Source organism: Gopherus evgoodei, chromosome 14, assembly GCF_007399415.2.
Source record: "Gopherus evgoodei ecotype Sinaloan lineage chromosome 14, rGopEvg1_v1.p, whole genome shotgun sequence".
Lineage (NCBI taxonomy): Eukaryota > Metazoa > Chordata > Testudines > Testudinidae > Gopherus > Gopherus evgoodei.
Window position 1 is genome coordinate 33,053,761 of NC_044335.1, and position 25,650 is coordinate 33,079,410.

The following is a 25,650-nucleotide window of genomic DNA, read 5'->3' on the forward strand; positions in this document are numbered from 1 at the left end:
CCAGACTTCAAGAGCTGTCAACACCCTCCATCAGACAGAATAAGAGACTTCCACCACATTTTTCTACTTTCAGGAAAGGTTGTGCTGGTTTCAGTCCAAGGGATGGGGGAGTGTTTTTTCTTATTTTTTTTTTAGACAAACCAATGTATGGATCAGTACAAAAAATCCTTGTGTAAGTTCAGCGAGCCTGTTTACATAGCATACACAGAATAATGGCATTTTTTCTTTTCTAATAGCTACTTGAATATATAGCACTTGTGTGTGGGTGATAACCATGAGGCAGGTTTCAGAACTATGGGAAAAATTGCAGAGCCGTGCATGTTAAACCACCTCACCTGCTCACTGATCTAGCTCCCCAGGACTTATTCTATTACAGTATTACAAAGCCCTGAGCAGCTTCAGGCAGCCGTCACTTTAAAATGGATATCAACCTGCTGTATCCCAAATTCAGAATTCTCATCTCCCCCAGCCCTGTTAAAAAAAAAATCACACTGGCACAAGGCCCAGGATGGGTCATATTCAGTCCTGCAGGTAGAAGCTTTATACCATTGGAAAGGGATCATACATTTTGAAGTTACCTACAATAGTTTTTCTAGGTCTAAAAATATAATTGCCAGATTCTCCATTATGATCAGGCACCTTTGAGTTGCACAAGCAGCACAATAGAGCTGGAGTCTCATTGTGTTTCACCACAAGGGTGGCACCCCTCTATCATAAAACCAGCAGAAGTCAGCTTCTGTGCCAACTGCCCCACCCCACTACAGCACATGGGGCGAGGTGAACAGAGTGGGGCTTCTCACTCCGTTGACCCACCCACAGTGGAGGGATACAAAAAATAGTCCCAAGACAAATTCATGCCTTAAAATTTTTCTAAAATAGATTCAGCATGCACACAATACAGTGCAGTAAAGGTTAATGGCACTCATTTGCTATCACCGCTCTCATTCCACATTCAGTCTACTAAACCCTTTACCTCCCACCCTACCATCATGCATTCTCTCAGTAAATATTCCTTCTGATACTACCACTGTGAACAAGTGCAACTGGAGGCAATCAAAGGTACGCACACAAACATGGTAGAGACACCCTTAGCACCCTGCCTTACTGACAGCTCCCTTTCCATTGTATTTATTGTACAGGATTCAAAACAAATGATCTTAGTCAAATTAGAATTGTGCAGATTGAGAGAGCTAGCTACACCACAGCACTGTGTCAATAATTTATTACATTGTATGCTGTTATTGAGTAATTTTACTACTAGCACTTGAGAACAGCTTGAACCTTATACAGAGTAATACAACTTGCAACATACCAGTGGATAGGGTGGGTAGTTAAGAAAGAAATGAAGCTTGGAACAAAACATACATTGAAACAAATATGCTTCTGCATTTATCTAGCTCCATGTACAATTGAATACTAAATCAACATATTATATTTAATGATTTTTTTCATATACACATCATTTTAAGAGCTAATTGGAAAAGTTCATTTTACAGTGCAACTATTTACACCAAATGCTGAGTGTTTAGGGACATTACTTTCTCTTACAGACATTAGTATTCTCTTCACACATTTCCTAATGAACATGGTGGGGAAGATATTGGCAGTGGGACTCAGACTTGTCTTAAGAACAACATTTTAAGGAACAGTAATGTATTTTAAGAGGTGTATATGCTGCTTATTGACTTTACATTTAACAATATCCTTAGGTATTAAAACAGCAGAGCTTTTTGTGGTATGGAATTTTAATTTCCTTGGAAGTGATCTTTAGTGAGAACAATTCTCTTGTGATTATGGAATTCTTTACCCAAAGCCCCATTCTGGGCTGAGTTTGGAGTGTGACAGTATTGAACTACTGCTAAAATGTGTCTACCACTAAGAGATACACAGACACAGTGAGATTTTTAGCAGATTGTTTCTTATTACCATTGTTGTAAACATACTTGTGCTAGGGCTAAGAGGATTAGTTACTCTTGTTTGAGAAGTTCTTGTCAATTTTTGTAATTATCTTTGTTAATGTATTAATGTGAGGGATTGTGCTGCTACCTACAACCACACGACTCCACTACCATGTCTTCATATTGTTTGTAGACCACATTATTTGCCGAGTCTATAAAGAGAATGCTAATAGGACTCAGTCTAGTTGGAACACAGCAAGTTGGAGGAGTCGATTCTGGGTCCATTGAGTTCATTAACGTTTGGATAACTGCGTGATTGGTGGGTTCTAAATGAGATCGAAGAGGAAATTCACAAAGCCCTTCACAGTGATAAGCTTCATATTCCAGAGGGGCTATTATCCAGTCATCCCAACCCATATCCTTAAAATTCACATGGAGTGCTTTTTTACTACACCTTGCCTTCAGGTTCTTGTTGGGCCTCTTCCCCTGCCTCGTTGCTAAAGGAGCTCTTCTCTTCCTCCGCTGATTGAATAAGTATTCATAAACAGTTTTGTCATCTTGGCCTGATCTCGCCTTGATTTCATTGAAAAACAGGTCCCTTTTTTTTGTCCTCCCAAATACCAAGAAAAGAGCCTTTTCATTGACCTGCCTCCCTGTTCTATTCAATCCCATACTCCTTAGATCAATAGCTCTCCCCCTATCGAAAGCTTCGAGTTCGAAACACAAGTTAGCTGAGTTTTTAAAATTCCTAAAAAGTTTCCAAATGTCAAATACTTCCCATTTTGGTGTATCTGCAATGCTGACAGTGCGAGAGTCCAGGAGAGTTGCTGCTTGTCTGTTTGTGGGGCAACTGAACAATTTCACTTGGGAAGTTTTCCCAGGAGAATGAGGCTTCCAGGTCTCAGAGGGCTTTTTCCTTAATATCCGCAGCTCTGCCCCCAACAAACCATCTTTTTCTAATGCACTGATGTCAAAAACATATTTTTGTTTTCTTATGGCTGGAGCTCGGTCATCTAAAACAAAACAAAAACCACACACACTTTTAAGTTTATTGTAAACAAGAATGAGTATTAGCTCTAAAATTCCTCCTGTTACTTCTGAAGTTTGCTCATAAACTCACAAGGTCACTTGCTATTAGCCCACAGTCTTGGAAGTCCTAATAAAGAGCCTTTTAACCAATACAGACACAGTCATAAAAATCTGCTCTGAGCTGAAACTCAGAGGAGCCTAATGACTCAGTAGTGAAATGGCATTCTGAATGCTTCTTGTTTCAGCCAAAGAAATGTCATCTCACCTGTGTGTGTTTTCTGGCCCCAAAGTATCAATTAGCCAACTGGCAGAGATTCCTCCTTCAAGTGTGAGACTTCACAGTGCATAGCCACCACTTACATTCTTGAAATAGGACTGAAGTGGGGCTTAAGTGGTGCCTGGACCTCATGCTGGCCCCCTGTACAGAGGTGAATTTCACCAATAGACAGTACAATGGTTAATTTGTCCTTTAAAATCCAAATCCTCCAGGAACTGCCAGGCACCGGGACAACTGCTTCATTAACTACACAAGGCTCAGAACTTATTCTGACGGAGCAAAAAATATAACCCCCAGAACCATTGCCTGGTGAGGTTCATAAGAAGCATTATTAAGAAACATGGCTATTTAAATTCAGCATGTTACATTGCCATTGCCTTCCAAAGGAGAATCAAGTATTTCATGTGGAATGCAGCTCTGCTGAACAGCATTCCATGTCGCTACAGCAGCCAAATTGTTATCATTAAATGCCTTCTGTGTCCCCATTCTAGACTGGATTGTCAGGTGACAGCCTCATCATTGCTCGCTCATCCATAGCTTTCCCAGGAGCTGCTCTCCATGGGCACCATCGATGCTCACTGAAATCCCTGAAAAAACGCATCCTAACATTATGGAGAGCAGCATTAGGCTCAGATTGCCCTACTTGAGCAGTCAAGTGAACACCTGATCTGGGACACTGACCATCTCACCAATAAGAAGCTACGTGATGAACAGGAAATGAAGCATGTTCATTTATTGGAGGAAGGGGTGCACTGGGCTAGCTCAATTTTCTCAAAATTTTCCACAATCAGAAACTTGTGCCACAGAGTCTCAGGTCTCCCCTTGAAGAGGCCAGCATTTTCACAAAGCAGCTCTTTGTTTTGCTCCTGGAAAAGCACAGAAATAGCACTGTCTTTACGGCCCCATATGCCTGCAGACATATGGCGAACAAGAAATAAAATGGTATTTTACCAACTACTGTAGTTTAAGTATGAAAAAAGCTCCCGAGTCATATTTTCAAAGGTGTTTAGGCACCTAAACATGCAGATAGGCAGTCAGTGGGTTTTCAGAATCACCTAGGCATCTGACAGCCATTCATTTCAATAGGAGTTCGGTGCCCCAGTGCTTTTGAAAATCCCATTAGGCACCTATCTGCATCTTTAGGCATCAAAAAGCCTTTGAAAATATGTCCCAAAATGTTTTGCTTAATTAGCGTACAAATACTCCTGCTGTCCTGCTGCCAGAAGAATCTGCTAAGCTTAAACTGAAAAGACAAAAACTGCCTATAAGTTACATGAGTCTAATTACATTCAAATCAGTCAAGCTAATTTTTAATGAGCATTCTTTTTCAATTAACACTGCATGCAGACATGCATAACACACATACCAATGTCACACACACACCCATAAATGTTGTATCACCTTTCTTACCTTGTCCTTTATCTATAAAGCTTGTTATTGTATTGGCAAGTCCAGTCTCCAGTTTTACACTTCCATTAATGCCTTTTCTTTCTGCATCCGAGAGAGTCCTGTAGAGGGAGAGCATGTATTCATGTGGCGTTATAGGGGGGTGTTTGAAAGTCTCTTTAGGCTCCCTTTGTGTTACAGGTTCTTTAGTCTTTTTGGTTTTGTAAGAACTGGCATCAATATTGCCTGTGCCAGTTTTTCTGAGTGAGGCTTTGCTGCCAAGGTTCTGAACCTTTGGGGTCACTGTCCTTACTCCAGATTGTCTGTTTGGGGACTGCCCTGCCTTTGTGTCTGTGGTCCCTTCTCTAGAGAGACTCTTCTTTGATTCATTATTCTTTGCCAAGAGAGCTGCAGCTTGAGCAGTATTGCTTTTAGCTCTCGCCTTTAAGGTCCCAGTACTATATCCATGGTTTCCAATCCTAAAGGTACCTGCCCTTGGCAATGGATTTGTCTCTTTTCCTTCTGTTTTTAACAATCCTAACCTGGATCCTGGATTACTCTGACTTGCTTCGGAATTACTCAACACTACAGAAACTAGAACCAGGTAAAACCAAGTCAAGTGCCAAAGCAATAAAGTGAGAAAGTGCGAGATTTTCATCCTCTGGTCTTCCTTTGAATGCCACTAAAGAAAAAATCAGAAAAGGTTCCTCCAGTTTGGCATAAGAAAACATGAAAGAAATTAAAAACTGAAGTCAGCAGGAATAGTTTTCTTTTAAGCTTAAAACACTTTAAATCTGTTTGTTTAACATTTGTATCCAGTCCCATAGTGGAAATGCTCATTTATTCAGATCTAATCTCCTCCTGGCCTCAGTTAGCAGCTAAAAAGAACTTGTTCTTGAAAAGAGAAGGTTTACTACCCCTTTTTCTTCTGTAAAACTGACTGAAAGCTTGAAGGAGTCTTGTTTAAATCTGAAGGGTTTTTTTTCCAAGAAGGAAGAATGGCGTAATGCTGCCTCTGTGTTACAAGTTTCTTTTTCTTTCTTTTTTTTTTAAAGTTTTGAATCCTTTCCAGTGAAAATATTTCACACACAGAGACCTGCAGGTGCTTAGAAATTTTTTACAAACCTGAACTCAGGAATTGGAAACGGAATTCCAACAAAAACCTATTTAATTACTCTCTGATGTCATGCTGTCTAAACTAATTTAACTGCGATATATTTCTTTAAAAAATCTTCTTTACCCTTTCCATTAGCATGAGTCATACTCTGCTTCATGTGAAACAACTCTGTGCGATCAAAACTCCAGAGAATGCCTTTTAAAGTGGCAATACGACCTTTACATTAGCCTTAGATGAACTTCACTTTCAAACAGAACAAAGTATGAACTAACAGTATGAATCTTGTACAGAATCTGTTAGAATAAACACATTTAAAGATCTTATGATTCATGAGACATATTTCAAACAGTTCTGAACTTGGAATCTTTTCCTGCTAATTACAACAGTGAAGTCGCTTTTTCATTTGGTAACTGAAGGACTTTGCTAACAAAGTCATATACATTCATTCACACAATGAACATATTTTGAAGCCCATTTACTGTTACACTTTTAGAAAATAAAGTTGATTTCAGTTTGATGCAAACACTTGAAGAAATGAACTGAAGCCTCATGAAATACAGAGGGAGTGTTTCCCTGTTTTGTAGACAGCATTTTCACGCCTCTCCAGATTTCTCCATTTCTGTAATATTCCCTGACTGTAGAACTTACCTATCTGTTCTGATTCTGTCCAGAATTAAGCAGCAGTGTCCCCTGCAGGAAAATAGAGTTTCTGTCAACCTAAGGCACTGAGGGAGCCAGAGAGACAGGATTCTAAAACTCCTAGGGTATGTCTACACTACGGGATTATACCGATTTTACAGAAACCGTTTTTTAAAAATAAGTTGTATAAAATCAAGTGCACGCAGCCACACTAAGCACATTAATTTGGGGGTGTGCGTCCATGTACCGAGGCTGGTGTTGATTTCCAGAGTGTTGCACTGTGGGTAGCTATCCCATAGCTATCCCATAGTTCCCACAGTCTCGCCCGCCCTTGGAATTCTGGGTTGAGATCCCAGTGCCTGATGGGGCAAAAAACTTTGTCGCGGGTGGTTCTGGGTACAACCTCACCCTTCCCTCCGTGAAAGCAGCAGACAACTGTTTTGTGCCTTTTTTCCTTGGTGAACTGTGCAAACGCCACAGCACAGCAAGCATGGACCCTGCTGAGCTCAAGACAGCAATCATGGACGTTGTAAACACCTTGCGCATTATCGTGCAGTCTATGCTGAACCAGGACCTGCAAAACCAGGTGAGGAGGAGGCAGCTACAGCAGTGCGGCGACGAGAGTGATGAGGACATGGACACAGAATTCTCTCAAACTGCGGGCCCCTGCGCTTTGGAGATCCTGCTGGTAATGGGGCAGGTTCTAACCATTGAACGCCGATTTTGGGCCCGGGAAACAAGCACAGACTGATGGGACCGCATAGTTTTGCAGGTTTGGGATGATTCCCAGTGGCTGCGAAACTTTCGCATGTGTAAGGGCACTTTCATGGAACTTTGTGACTTGCTTTCTCCTGCTCTGAAACGCCAGAGTACCAAGATGAAAGCAGCCCTCACAGTTGAGAAGCGAGTGGCAAAGCCCTCTGGAAGCTCGCAACGCCAGACAGCTACCAGTCAGTCGGGAATCAATTTGGAGTGGGCAAATCTACTGTGGGGACTGCTGTGATGCAAGTAGCCAAAGCAATCATTAAGCTGCTGCTATGAAAGGTTGTGAATCTGGGAAATGTGCAGGTCATAGTGGATGGCTTTGCTGCAATGGGATTCCCTAACTGTGGTGGGGCGATAGATGGAAACCATATCCCTATCTTGGCACAGGAGCACCAGGGCACCTGTCATAAACAGATAGTTAAGGGTTAATGTCTCTTTTACCTCTAAAGGGTTAACAAACAGGGAACCAAACACCTGACCAGGGGACCAATCAGGAGACAAGATACTTTCAAATCTCAGTGGAGGGAAGCCTTTGTTTGTGTTCTTTGGGTTTGGGTTTGTTCTCTCTGGGCTCTGAGAGTGACCACACATACCTACAGGCTCTCTAATCTTCTATTCCAATTTTGTAAGTACAAAGGTAGAAAGGCGGTATAGTCTTTTTATTTGTTTTTCTTTATTTGCAAACGTGTATTTGGCTGGAAGTATTTTAAATTATATTTCTGTTGGAGGAGGCTTTTTTTCCAGTTTTTATAAGCTGACAGACCCTGTAATATTCCATCTTGAATTTACAGTGATTTTCTTTATTATTTTTTTCTTTTATTAAAAGTTTTGCTTTTAAGACCTGTCTGATTTTTCCCCTTGTTGAGGCTCAAGGGAATTGAGTCTGTACTTAACAGGGAAGGAGAAGGGAGGGGGAGAGAAAGGGGGAGAATCCACCTGATTTCTCTGTGTTGTGATTCAAGGAGTTTGAATCACGGTGATCTCCTAGTGTACCCAGGGCGGGAAAGATCTGGGAGGAAGAAAGGAGAAGGGGGAATCCCTTTGTTTAGATTCACGGAGCTTGAATCTGTATATCTCTCCAGCAGCCCAGGGAGGGAACACCTGGAGGGGAGGAGGGGGAAGGGAAATGGTTTATTCCCCTTTGTTGTGAGACTCAAGGAATTTTGGTCTTGGGGGTCCCCAGGGAAGGTTTTGGGGGAGACTAGAGTTTATCAGGCACTCTACTGCACCCTGTACATAAACCACAAAGGGTACTTTTCAATGATGCGGCAAGCACTGGTGGATCACAAGGGATGTTTCACCAGCATCAACGTGGGATGGCCAGAAAGGGTTCATGACACTCGCGTCTTCAGGAACACTACTCTGTTTAAACGGCTGCAGCAAGGGAATTACTTCCCAGACCAGAAAATAACAGTTGGGGATGTTGAAATGCCTGTAGTTATCCTGGGGGACCCAGCCTATCCCTTGATGCCATGGCTCATGAAGCCATACACAGGCAGCCTGGACAGTAGTAAGGAGTTGTTCAGCTACAGGCTGAGCAAGTGCAGAATGGTGGTAGAATGTGCATTTGGCCGTTTAAAGGCGCGCTGGTGCACATTACTGACTCGATCAGACCTCAGACAAACCAATGTCCCCTTTGTTATTGCTGCTTGCTGTGTGCTCCACAATCTCTGTGAGAGTAAGGGGGAGACTTTTATGGCGGGGTGGGAGGCTGAGGCAAATCACCTGGCCGCTGATTACACGCAGCCAGACACCAGGGCAATTAGAAGAGCACACCAGGAAGCGGTGCGCATCAGAGAAGCTTTGAAAACGGGTTTCATCACAGGCCAGGGTACGGTGTGACTGCTGTGTTTGTTACCCCTTGATGAACCCCCACTCTTGATTGACTCATTCCCTATAAATAACCCACCCTCCCCCTTCAATTACAGCTTGCTTAAGGAAATAAAGTCACTATCATTTAAAAATCATGTATTCTTTATTAATTCATTATAAGAAGAGGGAGGGAACTGACAAGGTAGCCCGGGTTTGGTTTGGGAGGAGGACAGGAGGGAAGGAAAAGGCCACTAAAAAATTTCAAAGTAATGACAACCTTTTGGTTGGGCTGTCCATGGGGGTGGAGTGGGTGGGTGCACGGAGCCTCCCCCCATGGGTTCTTACACATCTGGGTGAGGAGGATGTGGAACATGGTTAGGGGTGAGGGTGGTTATACAGGGGCTGCAGCGGCACTCTGTGATCCTGCTGCTGTTCCTGAAGCTCCACCAGATGCCGGAGCATGTCAGTTTAATCATGCAGCAGCCCCAGAGTTGCATCCCGCCACCGCTGATCTTCCTGCCTACACCTCTGATCTTCCTGCCGCCACCTCTCATCTTGAGCGTACCTCCCATCCTCACGTTCACTGGCATCTTTCCTGTAATTTGATACCACATCCTTCCACTCATTCAGATGAGCTCTTTCATTGCGGGTCACTTCCATGATTTCTGAGAACATTTCGTCTCGCGTCTTTTTTTTCCGCTGCCTTATCTAAGATGGCCTTCGGCATGGAGTAGGGAGGCTTGAAAAATTTGCAGCTGCATAAGGGAGGGAAAAAAGAGAGAGAAGTATTTAAAAAGATACATTTTACAGAACAATGCTTATACTCTTTCACAGTGAACAACACTATTCACCTTACGTAGCGCATGTGATTTGACTACAAGGTCGCATTTTGCATCTTAATATTGAGTGCCTGCGGCTCTGATGTTAGAGATCTCACAGACACAGGTCTCGGCAGCAGAATTCGGCTTGCGTGCGGCCATGGTAAGCCATTGTCTTCTGCAGCCTTCATATATCCAGTGTCCTCCTTTACCAAATAGCAAGCAAAGCCCCTTCAGTGCTGCTTCTTTCCTGTTAACATGCAGCAGCAGAAACCACCCCCCCCATCCAATTCTCCGGGATGATCACTTTACCCCTCCTCCCACCGCGTGGCTGGTATCATGGAAGATCACTGCCAAACACCCCCCTTCCTTCCCCCCACCACGTGTCTGGTAGCAAGGAAGATCCCTGCTAGCCAAACGTGAAAAAGCTCAGCGCCAACCACCCACCCCCCTTCCCCCTGCTTGGCTTCCTGCAAGGAAGGATTTCTTTTAAGCAACAGGCAAACAGCTCAGTAGGAATGGCCATCTCTATCCCCTTAATTAAATTCCAGAATTTCAACCATGAACGATATCACTCTCCTGAGGATAACACAGCGAGATAAAGAATGGATGTTGCTTCAGTGCCAGCAAACACCAGGATCATATGCAGCTAGGCTTTGTCATGCAATGATACCAGATTACTTGCTACATGCACGGCATGGTCAAGTGTCCTGCCATGGAGGACGGAATAAGGCTGCCCTTCCCAGAAACCGTCTGCAAAGGCTTTTGGAGTACCTTCAGGAGAGCTTCATGGAGATGTCCCTGGAGGATTTCCGCTCCATCCTCAGACATGTTAATAGACTTTTCCAGTAACTGTACTGGCCGCGAATGCATCCCAAGTCCTCAGGGCAAATTAATCATTAAAAAACGCTTGCTTTTAAACCATGTTTTATATTTACAAAGGTACACTCACCAGAGGTCCCTTCCATGGCTTCATTGTGTGGGATAGTGTCTTGGGAGGGCTGGGAGGGTAATTCCATCAGGGTGAGAAAAAGCTCCTGGCTGTTGGGGAGAATGGAGTGCTGTGTGCTCTCTGCAAGCTCGTCCTCCTCTTCCTCCTCCTCCTCTTCCCCGTCTGCAGAATCCTCAGGCATAGCTGAGATTACCACCCCCACCTCAGAATCCATGGACAGGGGTGGGGTAGTGGTGGCGGACCCCCCGAGAATTGCATGCAGCTCAGCATAGAAGCAGCATGTTTTAGGCCCTGCCCCGGACCTTCCGTTTGCTTCTTTGGTTTTCTGGTAGGCTTGTCTGAGCTCCTTAACTTTCACACGGCACTGTACTGAGTCCCTGGTGTAGCCTCTCTGCATCATGGCCTTGGAAATTTTTTCAAATGTTTTTTCATTTTGTCTTTTGGATCGGAGTTCTGTTAGCACGGAATCCTCTCCCCATACAGCGATCAGATCCAGTACCTCCCGTGCGGTCCATGCTGGAGATCTTTTTCGATTCTCAGGAGACTGCATTGTTACTTGTGCTGATGAGCTCTGCATGGTCACCTGTGCTGGTGAGCTCTCCACGCTGGCCAAACAGGAAATGAAATTTAAAAGTTCACGGGGCTTTTCCTGTCTACCTGGGCAGTGCATCCGAGTTCAGATGGCTTTTCAGAGTGGTCACAATGGTGCACTGTGGGATATCGCCCGGAGGCCAATACCGTCAAATTGCGGCCACACTAACCCTATTCCGACATGGCAATACCAATTTCAGCGCTACTCCCCTCGTCGGGGAGGAGTACAGAAATTGGTTTTAAGAGCCCTTTATATCAATATAAAAGGCTTTGTTGTGTGGACTCGTGCAGGGTTAAATCGATTTAACTCTGCTAAATTCGGTATAAATGCGTAGTGTAGACCAGGCCCCAATCACAGGCTTGGTTTCAACTAGGAAGTTATGTTGGTATAACTAAATCTCTCAGGGGTGTGGAAAAACCCCTGAGCCACATAGTTATACTGACCTAACCTCCAGTGTAGACAGTGCTATCTCAATGGAAGAAGCCCTTCTGTTGGCATAGGTAGCTGTGACACCCTGTATCTTGGGGTAAACACCCTGCACCCCCATGTTCATCCTTATAATATGATTGTCTGGTATCCAATGTAAAGTTTGTCATGTCGGGTGTCTTCGGAAGGCTCATGATGCACTGAGCATTGTTGTTATAGTAATGTTATAGGCTGTAATTTCATGCATATAGTTATGAGGCTGAAAATGTGTCCTCATGGCTTAAAACACGCCCAGGCAAAACTCTCCAGGAACTCTCCAGTTCACACCTCATCAGGGCATGTATGGGAAAACCCAGCCCAGCCTCACAGGAACAAAGTACACTGACCTAGGCAGCAAGAAAGGATCTCCTGGACTCTCGAGTGAGTCACCCACTCTTCCCCTGGCCAGTTTGGGACTGTGATGAGGTAATGCTCACCTGACCCTGAGGGGGGGAGGGGCAAAGCCAAAAGGGAAGAAAGAACATGATAAAAGGGAGAGATGTTTGCCATGCTTTTCCTCTCTCTTCCACCTACATCTACAGACGTCACCACCAAGCGACTGAAGCACTGATCAAAGGGGAGAGCCTGGCTGAAGGGCAACTATCCAGCCTGTGGTGAGAAGCATCTAAGTTTGTAAGGACACTGAAAGTGTTAAGATCAGCTTAGAATGCGTTTTGCTTTTATTTCATTTTATCAAATCTGACTTCTTGTGCTTTGACTTATAATCACTTAAAATCTAGCTTTTGTAGTTAATAAATTTGTTTGTTTAGTCTACCTGAAGCAGTGCGTTTGGTTTGAAGTATGTCAGAGACTCCCCTTGGGATAACAAGCTTGGTACATATCAATTTCTTTGTTAAATTGGCAAACTCATATAAGCTTGCAGCATCCAGGAGGCATAACTGGACACTGAAAGATGGAGGTTCCTAGAGTTGTGTCTGGGACTGGAGATATTGGCTAGTGTCATTTGGTTGCACAATCCAAGGAGCAGCTTACATGCCAGAGGTGGTGTGTGAACAGCCCAGGAGTGGGGGTTCTCACAGCAGAGCAGGGTAAGACTGGCTCCCAGAGTCAAGGATTGGGGTGACCTAGCAGATCACCTGTCCAGATAACACCAGGGGAACATCAGAGTGGCACAGCGAGCAGGGTGTACGTACAGCTTGTTACTCCAAGCAGAGATCACACTTTAAGCACTGATATTTGTGATTCTAAGGGAGCCTTAAGTGCAGTGGCTAAGGACAGTCAGGATGAGGTCACAGGTTTGTTATTTTCTGTTTGTTTATTTTAGGTGAGAGAAATAAGCACAAGAAAGCAGAAAAATGACTACTAGTGAGGCAGCTACAAAACTAGAGCTGGCCAGACTGGAAGTGGCAGAGAAGGCAAAAGACTGCGAGTTTCAAATGGGGTAGGCAGAAATGAGGCTCAAAGAAGAGGAGGCTGCACACAGAAGGGCTATGTAAGAAAGAAAAAGAGAGAAAGAAAACAGCTTGACTTGCTAGAGAAGCAGAACCGGAGGCCCTCGACCCCAACAACTCCCATCACTCCAAACACCCACAAATGGAAACAGTTCTGCCCTGCATACAGTGAGGAGGACGATACTGCTGAATATCTGACTGCCTCTGAATGGCTGTGCGTAACACATGAAATCCCTGACAAGAGAGTTCCTACTCTGACTGCAAAATTACCGGTAAAGTTCAAAATGTATTCAGTGGAATGCCTATTGAAGATGTTTTTTAGACTATTATTAGTATTTAAAGATACTGTTTTGTGAAGTTTTCAGATTACCCCTGAAACATATAGGGTTAAATTTAGGAATCTTAAGAGGGATATTGGCATGAATAATGGGGAATATGTAAAAAAAGATGAAACATTTGTTGGGAAAATGAGTGATGGGTAACGAGGTGGCAAGTTTTGAAGGAATGCTTGATCTTGTTGCTCAGGAGCATTTCCTAAGCATATGTAAGGCCGAAGTAAAGCAGTGTCTATGGGATAAAGATGTAAAGACTGTGGATGAGATGGCTTTTTTAGCTGATGCCTTTGAACAGACTCAGGTGTCTATTGAGGGCAGGCCACAGAAAGAGGGGTTTAAAACTGGTGGGAAGGGAGGATCCCATTTTGACCCTGGGAAGAGAGAAGGGAATTGGGATCCTAAACATTCTCTTACCCAAAAACATCCCTCTACTGGTAACTCCCATCCCAAATCTCCTGTAAAAGCAGAAGAGCCCAAAAGGTGCTATTGGTGTAATTCCACTGATCCCCTGAGGAATAAATACCCTGTGCTAGGAGGAAGCAGGCAACCAATAGCTCATGTCAGTTCTGCTGTCCTCAACACAGAACCCCCCCAGGCAATCGAAACCTATCATGTTGGTTTTGTGAGATTAGCCGCTGCAGAACCAGACATGGAGCATGTTAAGGTTGTCAAAATTAATGGCATTGAGTACTTAGGGCAGAAGGATACAGGGACCCAGATCTCTCTGGTTAAGCAGTGTGTGGTCCCAAAGGCCAGTATGCTATGTGGCCAAATGGTAGAGATTGTGGGGGTGGGTGAAAGAAGATTCCTCATAATATTAGCTAAAATCCCTCTGATGTGGGAAGGTTTGGAAAATGTTTTGACTGTGGGGGTAATGGAACACCTCCTAGTTATGATTTTTTCTGTGTAGCTCAGGTTGAACTATTTGCCTGCAGCAGGAGGGAGTTTTATAGCTGGGACCCCCAAGGGAAAGGATAAGCTCTCAGCAACTGCTGAGAGAATGGGAGAGAGTCTCCTTGATTCTTCTGCAGCAGGGGGAAGCCACGTGCTCCCAGGTGGAAGGGTGATTGAGACCAACTCCTGCACTGCAGCTAGAGGCAACAACCTATTAGGAAGGGATGGGAGTGTAATGTCTGCCAAGCAGGGGCGGCTCTAGACACCAGCAAAGCAAGCACCTGCTTGGGGCAGCCCATTTGCTGGGGCGGTGTCAAGGTCTCTTTCCCACTTTGAACTTTAGCGTCCAGAAAGTGGGGACCTGCATGTCCCTTCTAAGCTTAATTCCAAGCTTAGATTTTGTAGTGCTGCCACCAACCAAAATATAGTGTTTGGTACACTCCTTGTCCCCTCAAAACCTTCCCTGGGGAGACCAAGACCCAAATCCCCTGGGTCTTCAAACAAGGGGAAATAAACCATTCCCCTTCCTGAGTTACCCTGAGAGATACTGTGATTCAAACTCCTTGAATCTTAAAACGGAGAGGAAATTCACCTTCCCCCCCCCTTTCTCCCACCAATCCCTGGTGAGTTCAGACCCAGTCCCCTTGGGTCTTACACAAGGACAAAATCAATGAGGTTCTTAAAAAGAAAAGCTTTTAATTAAAGAAAGACAAAGTAAAAATTATCTCTGTAAAATCAAGTTGGAAAAATGTTTACAGGATCTCAGCTTTACCTACACCAGAGGGACTCCCCCTCCCAGCCTAAGTATAAGCTACCGCAAATAGAGGAGAAATATCCTTCCAGCAAAATACACATTTGCAAATAAAGAAAACAAACATAAATCTAACCCACTTTCTATCTATTACTTACTATCTTGAACCTGAGAGACTGTTTTAGTAAGATTGGAGAAATCTGGTTGCACGTCTGGCTTCTCTTAATCCCAAGAGAGAACAAAGAACAACCCAAAAAGCACAAACAAAGACTTCTCTCCACCAAGATTTGAAAGTATCTTGTCCCCCGATTGGTCCTCTGGCCAGGTGTCAGCCAGGTTCACTGAGCTTGTTAACTCTTTACAGATAAAAGAGACATTAACTCTTAACTATCTGTTTATGACACGCCCCCCCAAATCTCAGACAGTGTGGAACCACACTGGCGGTGATTTCTTCCTAGAACTTTAGAATAAACAGATTAATAAAACACAGGCACCTTTACATATACTACTAAATATGTAAACTACAAGACTTTCCACATTTCAAGGACAACTTTTTAACCAGTTGATTCTGGGAAACTTTCACGGGAGAGTGCATCAGCTACTTTGTTAGAAGCTCCTGAAATGTGTTAAATTTCAAAATCAAAATCTTGGAGAGCTAAACTCCATTGAAGAAGTTTTTTGTTGTTTCCCTTGGCAGTATGAAGCCATTTTAGCGCAGCATGGTCGGTTTGTAGCTGGAACCGCCAGCCCCAAACGTATGGACGTAGCTTTTCCAGGGCATACACAATGGCGTAGCATTCTTTTTCACTGATTGACCAGTGGTTTTCCCTCTCAGACAGTTTCTTGCTGAGAAACATGACAGGATGGAAGTTGTGATCCAGTCCTTCCTGCATTAAAACTGCTCCCACACCACGTTCAGATGCATCCGTGGTTACTAGGAATGGCTTGTCAAAGTCTGGGGCCCTTAGCACAGGGTCAGACATGAGGGTCACCTTAAGCTGCGTAAAGGCCTTCTGACACTCATCAGTCCACTTAACTGCATTTGGCTGGGTCTTTTTGGTCAGGTCTGTTAGTGGTGCAGCGATTTGGCTGTAGTGTGGTACAAATCGCCTGTAGTACCCGGCCAAGCCTAAGAAGGATTGGACCTGTTTCTTTGACTTTGGGACTGGCCACTTTTGGATAGCATTCACCGTGGCCTGTAGGGGGTTTATGGTTCCTCGACCCACCTGGTGTCCCAGGTAAGTCACTCTGTTTTGGCCTATTTGACACTTTTTGGCCTTGATAGTTAGTCCTGCCTGCCTGATGCGCTCAAAGACTTTTTCCAGGTGTTCTAGGAGTTCGGGCCATGAATCAGAAAAAATGGCCACATCATCGAGGCAGGCAACTGCATATTCTCCCAATCCTGCTAGGAGACCATCTACCAGTCTTTGGAAGGTTGCGGGTGCATTTCGCAGCCCGAAAGAAAGCATATTAAATTCATACACCCCCACATGGGTGATGAATGCTGACCTTTCCTTGGCAGGTTCGTCTAGCGGTACTTGCCAGTACCCCTTGGTTAAGTCTATTGTAGAGATGAACTGGGCATGTCCCAACTTTTCCAATAGCTCATCGGTGCGTGGCATTGGATAGTTATCTGGACGAGTTACCACATTTATCTTATGGTAGTCCATGCAAAAGCGTATTTCCCCATCTGGTTTGGGTACCAAAACCACCGGAGATGCCTATGCACTGGTAGATGAGCGGATTATACCCATCTGTAGCATGTTTTGGATCTCCCGTTCTATAGCAGCTTGGGCATGAGGAGACACTCGGTAGGGTGGGGTTCTGATTGGGTGAGCATTACCTGTATCAATGGAGTGGTATGCCCGTTCAGTCCGTCCTGGGGTGGCTGAGAACAATGGGGCGAAGCTAGTGCACAGCTCCTTGATCTGTTGCCGCTGCAGACGTTGCAAGGTGGTGGAGAGGGTCACCTCTTCCATGCCACTGTCGCTTTTTCCTTCGTAGTAGACATCTTCAGGCCACTCAGCGTCATCTCCTCCCTGGGCTGTAAACTGACAAACCTGTAAGTCTCTGGAATAAAAGGGCTTGAGAGAATTAACATGGTACACTTTAGGCTTTAGGGAGGAATTGGGAAATGCTATGAGGTAGTTAACAGCTCCCAGGCGCTTTTGGACCGTGAATGGCCCTTCCCATGACACTTCCATCTTATGGGCCTGCTGCACCTTCAAGACCATAACCTGGTATCCTACCTTGAAGGAACACTCTCTGGTACGTCTATCATACCAGGCCTTTTGCTCTTTCTGAGCATCCTTTAGGTTTTCTTTAGCAAGGGCTAAAGAGTGTCGGAGGGTGCTTTGTAGGTTGCTTACAAAGTCTAGAATGTTAGTTCTTGGAGAAGGCGTAAACCCCTCCCACTGCTGCTTCACCAACTGTAATGGCCCCTTAACCTCATGGCCATACACAAGTTCAAACGGTAAAAACCCTAAACTGGGATGTGGTACAGCCCAGTAGGCAAAAAGCAACTGCTGTAACACTAGGTCCCAATCATTGGAGTGTTCATTGACGAATTTACGTATCATGGCCCCCAAAGTTCCATTAAACCTCTCCACCAGGCCATTGGTTTGATGGTGGTAAGGGGTGGCAACCAAGTGATTCACCCCATGAGCTTCCCACAGATCTTTCATGGTCCCTGCCAGGAAATTAGTTCCTGAATATGTAAGGATGTCAGAGGGCCAGCCTACCCTGGCAAAAATGTCTGTTAGGGCCTGGCACACAGTTTTAGCCCTGGTGTTGCTTAGAGCTACTGCTTCTGGACACCGGGTAGCAAAGTCCACGAAAGTCAGTATGTACTGCTTTCCTCTGGGGGTCTTTTTTGGGAAAGGACCCAGAATATCCACAGCTACTTGCTGAAATGGGACCTCAATTATGGGGAGTGCCTGGAGAGCGGCCTTGACCTGGTCTTGGGGCTTTCCCACTCTTTGGCACACCTCACAAGACCGGACATAATTGGCAACGCCCTTGCCCATCCCCTCCCAGTGGAAGGACTTCCCCAACCTGTCTTTGGTTCTGTTCATCCCAGCATGGCCACTGGGATGATCATGGGCTAAGCTTAAGAGCTTCCCCCGGTACTTAGTTGGAACCACCAACTGTTTTTGCGGATGCCAGTCTTCCTGGTGTCCCCCAGAAAGAGTCTCCTTGTATAAAAGTCCTTGCTCTACAACAAACTGGGATCAGTTAGAAGAGCTGAGAGGCGGTGGGGTGCTCCATGCCTCCGCCCAAGCTTTCTGAAGGCTGTCATCTGCTTCCTGCTCAGTCTGGAACTGTTCCCTTGAGGCTGGAGACACTAGTTCCTCCTTAGACTGTGGACTTGGGCTTGGTCCCTTTGGAAGTGATGTAGGTGATAGGGTTGTTTTCGTTGCCAGTGAACCGCTCTCCGCTGGTGCACCAGGTGGTATTTCAGGCTTTGGCTGAGCCTCTTGGGTATGGTTGTCTGCTGCTTCTGCCAGTTCAGGCCAGCTGGCGCCCTCTGGCGTTGGGGTTGAAGATGGAGTTGCAAGTGCTGGCGTCAGTGCTGGCAATGGTTCTGGTGCTGGTTGCTTTTCCAGTTCTAGTTCTGGGACTGGAGGCACTGTGGCTGTTGCCGTTGTTGGCAGGGGATCAGGGTCCACCACCTCTGTCTGGGTCTCTGGTAACACAGACGGGGCCCTTGTGGACGGCTCTGGAACAGGGATGGGTCTGGAAGCTTGCATGGCTTGGCTGCATGTAACCATTCCCACTCTCTTGGCCCGCTTTACCTGGTTGGCCAAGTCTTCCCCCAGTAGCATGGGGATGGGATAATTGTCATAGACTGCAAAAGTCCTCATTCCTGACCAACCTTTGTACTGGACAGGCAGTTCAGCTGCAGGCAAGTCTACAGATTTTGACATGAAGGGGTAAATTGTCACTTGGGGCTCTGGTTTGATGAACTTGGGCTCCACTAAGGATTGGTGGATAGCTGACACTTGTGCCTCCGTGTCTCTCCACACGATAACCTTCTTTCCGCCCACTCTCAAAATTTCCCTTCGCTCCGAGGGTATTTGAGAGGCATCTGGGCTTGGGGATCTTTGGTGTGATGGTGGTGTAATGAACTGCACTCGGTTGGGGTTCTTGGGGCAGTTGGCCTTTATATATCCCAGTTCATTACATTTAAAGCATCGCCCAGCTGACTGGTCACTGGGCTGAGGTGGGTTGCTGGAGACTGGTGAGGTGGGAGAAGAGGGAGTCTGGGGCTTTCCTTGGGTTGTAGATGGGGTCTTGGGTTGCCCTTGGGGATAGGGTTTATTGTCTGTGTGCCCCCTGTGATATTCGCTCCCCTTGCTAGTAGCCTTTTTCTTTTCTGCCACTTCCACCCATCTGGCTCCAATCTCCCCCGCCTTGGTTACAGTTTTGGGCTTCCCATCTAGGATGTACCTTTCTATTTCCTCAGGAACACCCTCTAAGAATTGCTCCATTTGTATTAGGAGGTGCAGCTCGTCCAGATATTAACATTGGCTCCTGATATCCAGACACCATAATTCTTCCCAATGTGGTAGGCGTGTCGGGTGAATGACACATCTGGTTTCCACCTTAGGGCTCTGAACCACTGACGGGCATGCTCAGCGGTTAGCCCCATTCTGATTCTGGCCTTGATTTGAAAAAGTTCATAATCGTTCATGTGTTCCTTAGGCATTGCAGCCGCCACCTCTGCTAAGGGTCCACTGAGCTGTGGCCTCAGCTCTATCATGTACTGGTCTTCAGAGATGTTGTACCCATGGCAAGTCCTTTCAAAATTTTCTAAGAAGGCCTCAGTGTCATCACCTGCCTTGTAGGTGGGAAATTTCTGGGATGTGGAACAATAACTGGAGAAGGGTTGTTAGGGTTGTCTGGAACATCTGGCTTAGTCTTTGCTAAGTCCATGGCCTGCTGGTGGGCCTCCCTCTGGAGCTCCATCTCTTTTTCTTTTATCTCCAGCTCCTTTTGTTTTATTTGTATCTCTTTTTCTTTTATTTCTATCTCTTTTAGTTTCCTTTCCATGTCTTTCTTGTGGGCAGCTTCTTTGGCTTGTTCTTCTGCCTCCAATTTTGCCCGTTCCTTGGAACTCATTGTTCCTGCTTTCTTGTGCTGGGTGCATCCTCTGCAGCTTACTGCCTGAAATGCTGCAGCTCTGGCTGCTTCCTCAGGGTTGCTTGGCAACAGAGACTTCCTAATTGTCTAGGCCCGGAGAGTTAGAAAGAAAACAAACAATTCATTTGCAAATGCCCTTTTGCTGGTGTTTGCTGGCTCACAGCTTAAGCCTCCTTTGTTTAACAAAGACCCTTGTTAAAGAACTTAACACCTATGCCTTCAGGCGGTCTTCCTCAGCCAGAAAAGAGAGAAGAAAAAAAATTCACTGGCTTTGTTTTAAAGCCCCCGCCCCCCTACTCAACTTGCTTCCAAGCAGCTAGCAGAGAGAGAGAAAAAAAATCCTACTGGCTTTTGAGACTGTTTTTCAAGCAGTTAGAAAGGAGAGAGAAAAGAAAAAAAAATCTCACTGGCTTTTGGGTCCTATACTTTCCACCACTGTGCCACTATGTCAAGGTCTCTTTCCCACTTTGAACTTTAGCGTCCAGAAAGTGGGGACCTGCATGTCCCTTCTAAGCTTAATTCCTAGCCTAGATTTTGTAGTGCTGCCACCAACCAAAATATAGTGTTTGGTACACTTCTTGTCCCCCCCAAAACCTTCCCTGGGGAGACCAAGACCCAAATCCCCTGGATCTTAAAACAAGGGGAAATAAACCATTCCCCTTCCTGAGTTACCCTGAGAGATACTGTGATTCAAACACCTTGAATCTTAAAACGGAGAGGAAATTCACCTTCCCCCTCCTCCTCCTTTCCCCCACCAATCCCTGGTGAGTTCAGACCCAGTCCCCTTGGGTCTTACACAAGGACAAAATCAATCAGGTTCTTAAAAAGAAAAGCTTTTAATTAAAGAAAGAAAAAGTAAAAATTATCTCTGTAAAATCAAGATGGAAAAATGTTTACAGGGTCTCAGCTTTACCTACACCAGAGGGACTCCCCCTCCCAGCCTAAGTATAAGCTACAGCAAATAGAGGAGAAATATCCTTCCAGCAAAATACACATTTGCAAATAAAGAAAACAAACATAAATCTAATCTGCTTTCTATCTATTACTTACTATCTTGAACCTGAGAGACTGTTTCAGTAAGATTGGAGAAATCTGGTTGCACATCTGGCTTCTCTTAATCCCAAGAGAGAACAAAGAACAACCCAAAAAGCACAAACAAAGACTTCCCTCCACCACGATTTGAAAGTATCTTTTAAAGATTCATAGATTCATAGATTCTAGGGTCAGAAGGGACCAATGTGATCATCTAGTCCAACCCCCTGCACAAAGCAGGCCACAGAACCCTACCCATCCACTTCTATAACAAACCCCTAACCTATGCCTGAGTTACTGAAGTCTTCAAATTGTGGTTTGAAGACTTCAAGCTGCAGAGAATCCACCAGCAAGTGACCCATGCCCCACGCTGCAGGGGAAGGCGAAAAACCTCTAGAGCCTCTGCCAATCTGCCCTGGAGGAAAATTCCTTCCTGACCCCAAATATGGCAATCAGCTAAACCCTGAGCATGTGGGCAAGACTCACCAGCCAGCACTCAGAAAAGAATTATCTGCAGTAACTCAGATCCCATCCCATCCAACATCCCATCACCAACCACTGGGCATACTTATCTGGCGATAATCAAAGATCAATTGCCAAAATTAGGCTCTCCCATCATACCATCCCTTCCATAAACTTATCAAACTTAATCTTAAAGCCAGATAAATCTTTTGCCCCCACTACTCCCCTTGGGAGGCTGTTCCAGAACTTCACTCCTCTAATGGTTAGAAACCTTCGTCTAATTTCAAGTCTAAACTTCCTAGTGTCCAGCTGATACCCATTCGTTCTTGTATCTACATTGGTACTAAGCTTAAATAATTCCTCTCCCTCCCTAATATTAATCCCTCTAATATATTTATAAAGAGCAAGCATATCCCCCCTCAGCCTTCTTTTGGCTAGACTAAACAAGCCAAGCTCTTTGAGTCTCCTTTCATATGACAGGTTTTCCATTCCTCGGATCATTGTAGTAGCCCGTCTCTGAACCTGTTCCAGTTTGAATTCATCCTTCTTAAACATGGGAGACCAGAACTGCACACAGTATTCCAGGTGGGGTCTCACCAGCGCCTTATATAACGGTACTAACACCTCCTTATCTTTGCTGGAAATACCTCGCCTGATGCATCCTAAAACCGCATTAGCTTTTTTCACGGCCATATCACATTGGCGGCTCATAGTCATCCTGTGATCTACCAATACCCCAAGGTCCTTCTCCTCCTCAGTTGCTTCCAACTGATGCGTCCCCAATCTATACCTAAAGTTCTTATTATTAATCCCTAAGTGCACGACCTTGTCCCCCGATTGGTCCTCTGGTCAGGTGTCAGCCAGGTTCACTGAGCTTGTTAACCCTTTACAGGTAAAAGAGACATTAACCCTTAACTATCTGTTTATGACAGGCGGCATGGGAGCTGAGAACCAACAGGGGGCTCTGGGAGCTGTAGTTCTTTGGTTAGCTCCCTGCCTATAGAGCCAGCCCTGGAGCAGGGAAAGAACTACTTTTCCCAGCATTCCCTTGGCCACTACCAACTGGAAAGGAAGGAGGGGGACCTCATGCGGCAGCGTGCTGTGAGTGCTGTGAATGGTAGAGATACCATATTTTAACATTCAAAAAACAGGACACTCCAGGGGGAGGGAAGCCCCACCCTGCCACCATCCACTCCCTCCAACTGCCCTCCACAAAAACCTCAACCCATCCAAACCCTCCCTGCTCCCTCTCCCCTGATTGCTCCCTCCCGGGACCCCTGCCCCTAACTGCCCCCAGGACCCCACCCCCTGTCTAAGCCTCCCTTCTCCTTGTCCCCAACTGCCCCCTTCTGAGACCCCCCCCAACTTCCCCCCAGGACTCCACCCCCTACCTGTCCCCTAACAAACCCCTGGGACTCCCATGCCTATCCAACCGCTGCTTTCCCCTGCCTGCCCTCGTGAACCTCTGACCCATCTAACCCCCCTTCTCCCTGTCCCTTGACTGCCCCCCCTGGAACCCTCTACCCCTTCTCCAACCCCCCAGCCCCCTTACTGTGCCACTCAGACCAGCGTGTCTGGCTCCACGCAGCGCCAGACACGCTGCTGCATACATGCTGCCGTGCTCCCCCATGGAGCCCAAAGCCCTCCCTCCCCCCACCTGCCTTCCAGATTTGAACACCTCAAAATTCAGGAGTGCTCAAGCTCAGTTTGGGCAGCTGTTACTTCATTTCTCCCAAATCAAATATACTGATCTACTGTAACTTGCTGTAGAAAAAGTAGGATAAAATTGAGCAAGAAATGCGTCCCAGTGGTTATTAAGACTGGAATTGCTATTTTCAACAACCATTGCCTTTTTTTTTGTTTGTTTGTTTAAAAGAGGGTGATACTGTATTGGCAAATTCCCTGTAGAAAGAAAAAGTGGAACAAAAGAATAATAAAGGCACCTCAACTTTTCCTCATTTATGGAGGACAGTCTTATAATATGCATCCAGATATCCTCCAATCAGACAAGCTGAAAATTGTTCCACTTTACTGCAGTTCTGTAACCATATGGAAACCAACCCTGTCTGTGTTTTATGCACATACAAAATCCCTGCTGAATGACCCACCCTGGGAGCGAGTTACCAGAGACCCAGGGCTGCGGCAGAAGGAAGGTGCAGGTGTGTGTGTGGGGGAGAGCCCAGGGCTGAGGTGGCAGGAGGTGTGTGTGGGGGGCACTGGTGAGGGAGAAGGGGGGAGCCCAGGGCCGGGGCGGCAGCAGGGTGGGCAGAGGGCACTGGTGGGAGGGAAAGGGGGAAGCCCAGCACTGGGGTGGCAGGGGGTGTGGCGGGGGGAGAGCCCAGGGCTGGGACAGCAGGGGAGTGGGGGGGGGGGGAGCCCAGGGCTGGGACGAGGGGCAGCCAAATTTTTTTTTGCTTAGGGCGGCAAAAAACCTAGAGCCGACCCTGCTGCCAAGGAGAGACCAGTCCAGGTTGGTAGCTGCCAGCCGGTCACAGCTGAACCAGAGACAAACCCAGCTCCAGGGAGCATAGAGAAATGTGTTCCAGAAGAGAGCCCAGAGAAGGGGCAGAGGATCTCAGAAACCACTGAGGTGGGTGAGAATTCCTGTGACTCTATAACATAGGGAAGCAGGGTGCTTCCAAGTATGGAAGGGGCTGAGACTAGCTCCTTACCAGCAGAAGGCAACGTGCCCTCAGGTGCAGGGGCAGGAGAGGTGTTGTCAGTGATTAAGGAAACTGTCCCAGTTGTTAGCTGGCAGAGTTCTGCAGATGAACGAGAGACAGAACCCTTCCTAGGGAGCACAGAGAAATGTATCCTAGGAGGAGACCCAGAGGAGGAAACGGGGGAAGGAATAGTGGGGTACAGGAATGTCTCCTCACTAGTCACTTGGGGCAGGATGCCCAGGACACTAGGAGGATGGCTGGGTCAGCATCTGTGCACCCAGGCACTCAGCCTGTGACCCAGGTTTTGAAAAGGAACTGTGTAACTGCCTGCTGGATGGGAGAAGTCACATAGCTGAACAGGGACAAAGAAAAGGGTGGCGGATGGTACCCAGGGCCGTCCTTAGGCATGCTCAGCATATGCAGCTGCGTAGGGCACCATGAAATTTGGGGCACCAAATTGCCCTAAATTTCATGGTGCCCTAGACAGATGTGTGCTGCATACGCGGCAGCACCAGCCCTGTGATCAGCCCTATCCCCTGGCTGCCCCCACCCCCAATGGGCTGCACCCACTGCAAGGGGCAAGGCCATCTCTAGAGGGGTATGGGGCTCCGGACAACTCCCTCTGCCCATCTCTTACCTTCCCCCCTGCTCCGCCCCCAGCCAGCCCCCATTTCACCTCTTCCCTCAGTGACCCTGCATTCACTGGAGTGCTGGGAAGTGGGGCAGCCTGGCCCCAGCCAGCTCTACTCTGCCAGCTCCCAGCCGCAGCACTCCACTTCCTGCCACTGGTGAGAGCAGGAAGGTTGGGGAAAGGACACTCCCCACACTCGCTGGCAGCGGGAAGCGGAGCGACGTGGCCCCAGCCCGCTCTGCTTCCCTTACCCTGGCCCCGGTCCCAGCCGTGTTGCTGGGGGGTGAGGGGAGGTTAGGGAAAGTTTCCGACTCACCAGCAGCGGGAAGTGGAGCCCCGTGGCTGGGCGCTAGCGGAGTAGAGCTGGCTGGGGCTGCGTCGCTCCATTTCCTGCCACCGATGAGTCGGGGGGGGAACCTTTCCCTACCCCCCCCCACCTCCGTCCCTGTGTGACATGGCTGGGGCCAGGGCAAGGGAAGCAGAGCAGGCTGGGGCTCCTGGCAAGAGCAGGGGGGTGTCCTTTCCTCAACATCCCCGCACTCACCAGCGGTGGGAAGTGGAGTGCTGCGGCTGGGAGC

The 25,650-nt window shown here is 46.5% G+C and overlaps 1 protein-coding gene across 1 annotated transcript; it reads right to left on the reverse strand.

The window, feature by feature from the left end:
- Positions 1 to 1,205: 1,205 nt before the first annotated feature.
- GDF5 (growth differentiation factor 5) lies at positions 1,206 to 25,459 on the reverse strand. Its single transcript, XM_030533595.1, has 4 exons — positions 25,389 to 25,459; positions 6,356 to 6,397; positions 4,615 to 4,712; positions 1,206 to 2,911 (listed from the first exon to the last, which is right to left on the reverse strand). Exons 1-4 carry the CDS (start codon positions 25,457 to 25,459, stop codon positions 2,043 to 2,045), a joined length of 1,080 nt encoding a protein of 359 aa, XP_030389455.1. The 3' UTR covers positions 1,206 to 2,042.
- Positions 25,460 to 25,650: the final 191 nt, after the last annotated feature.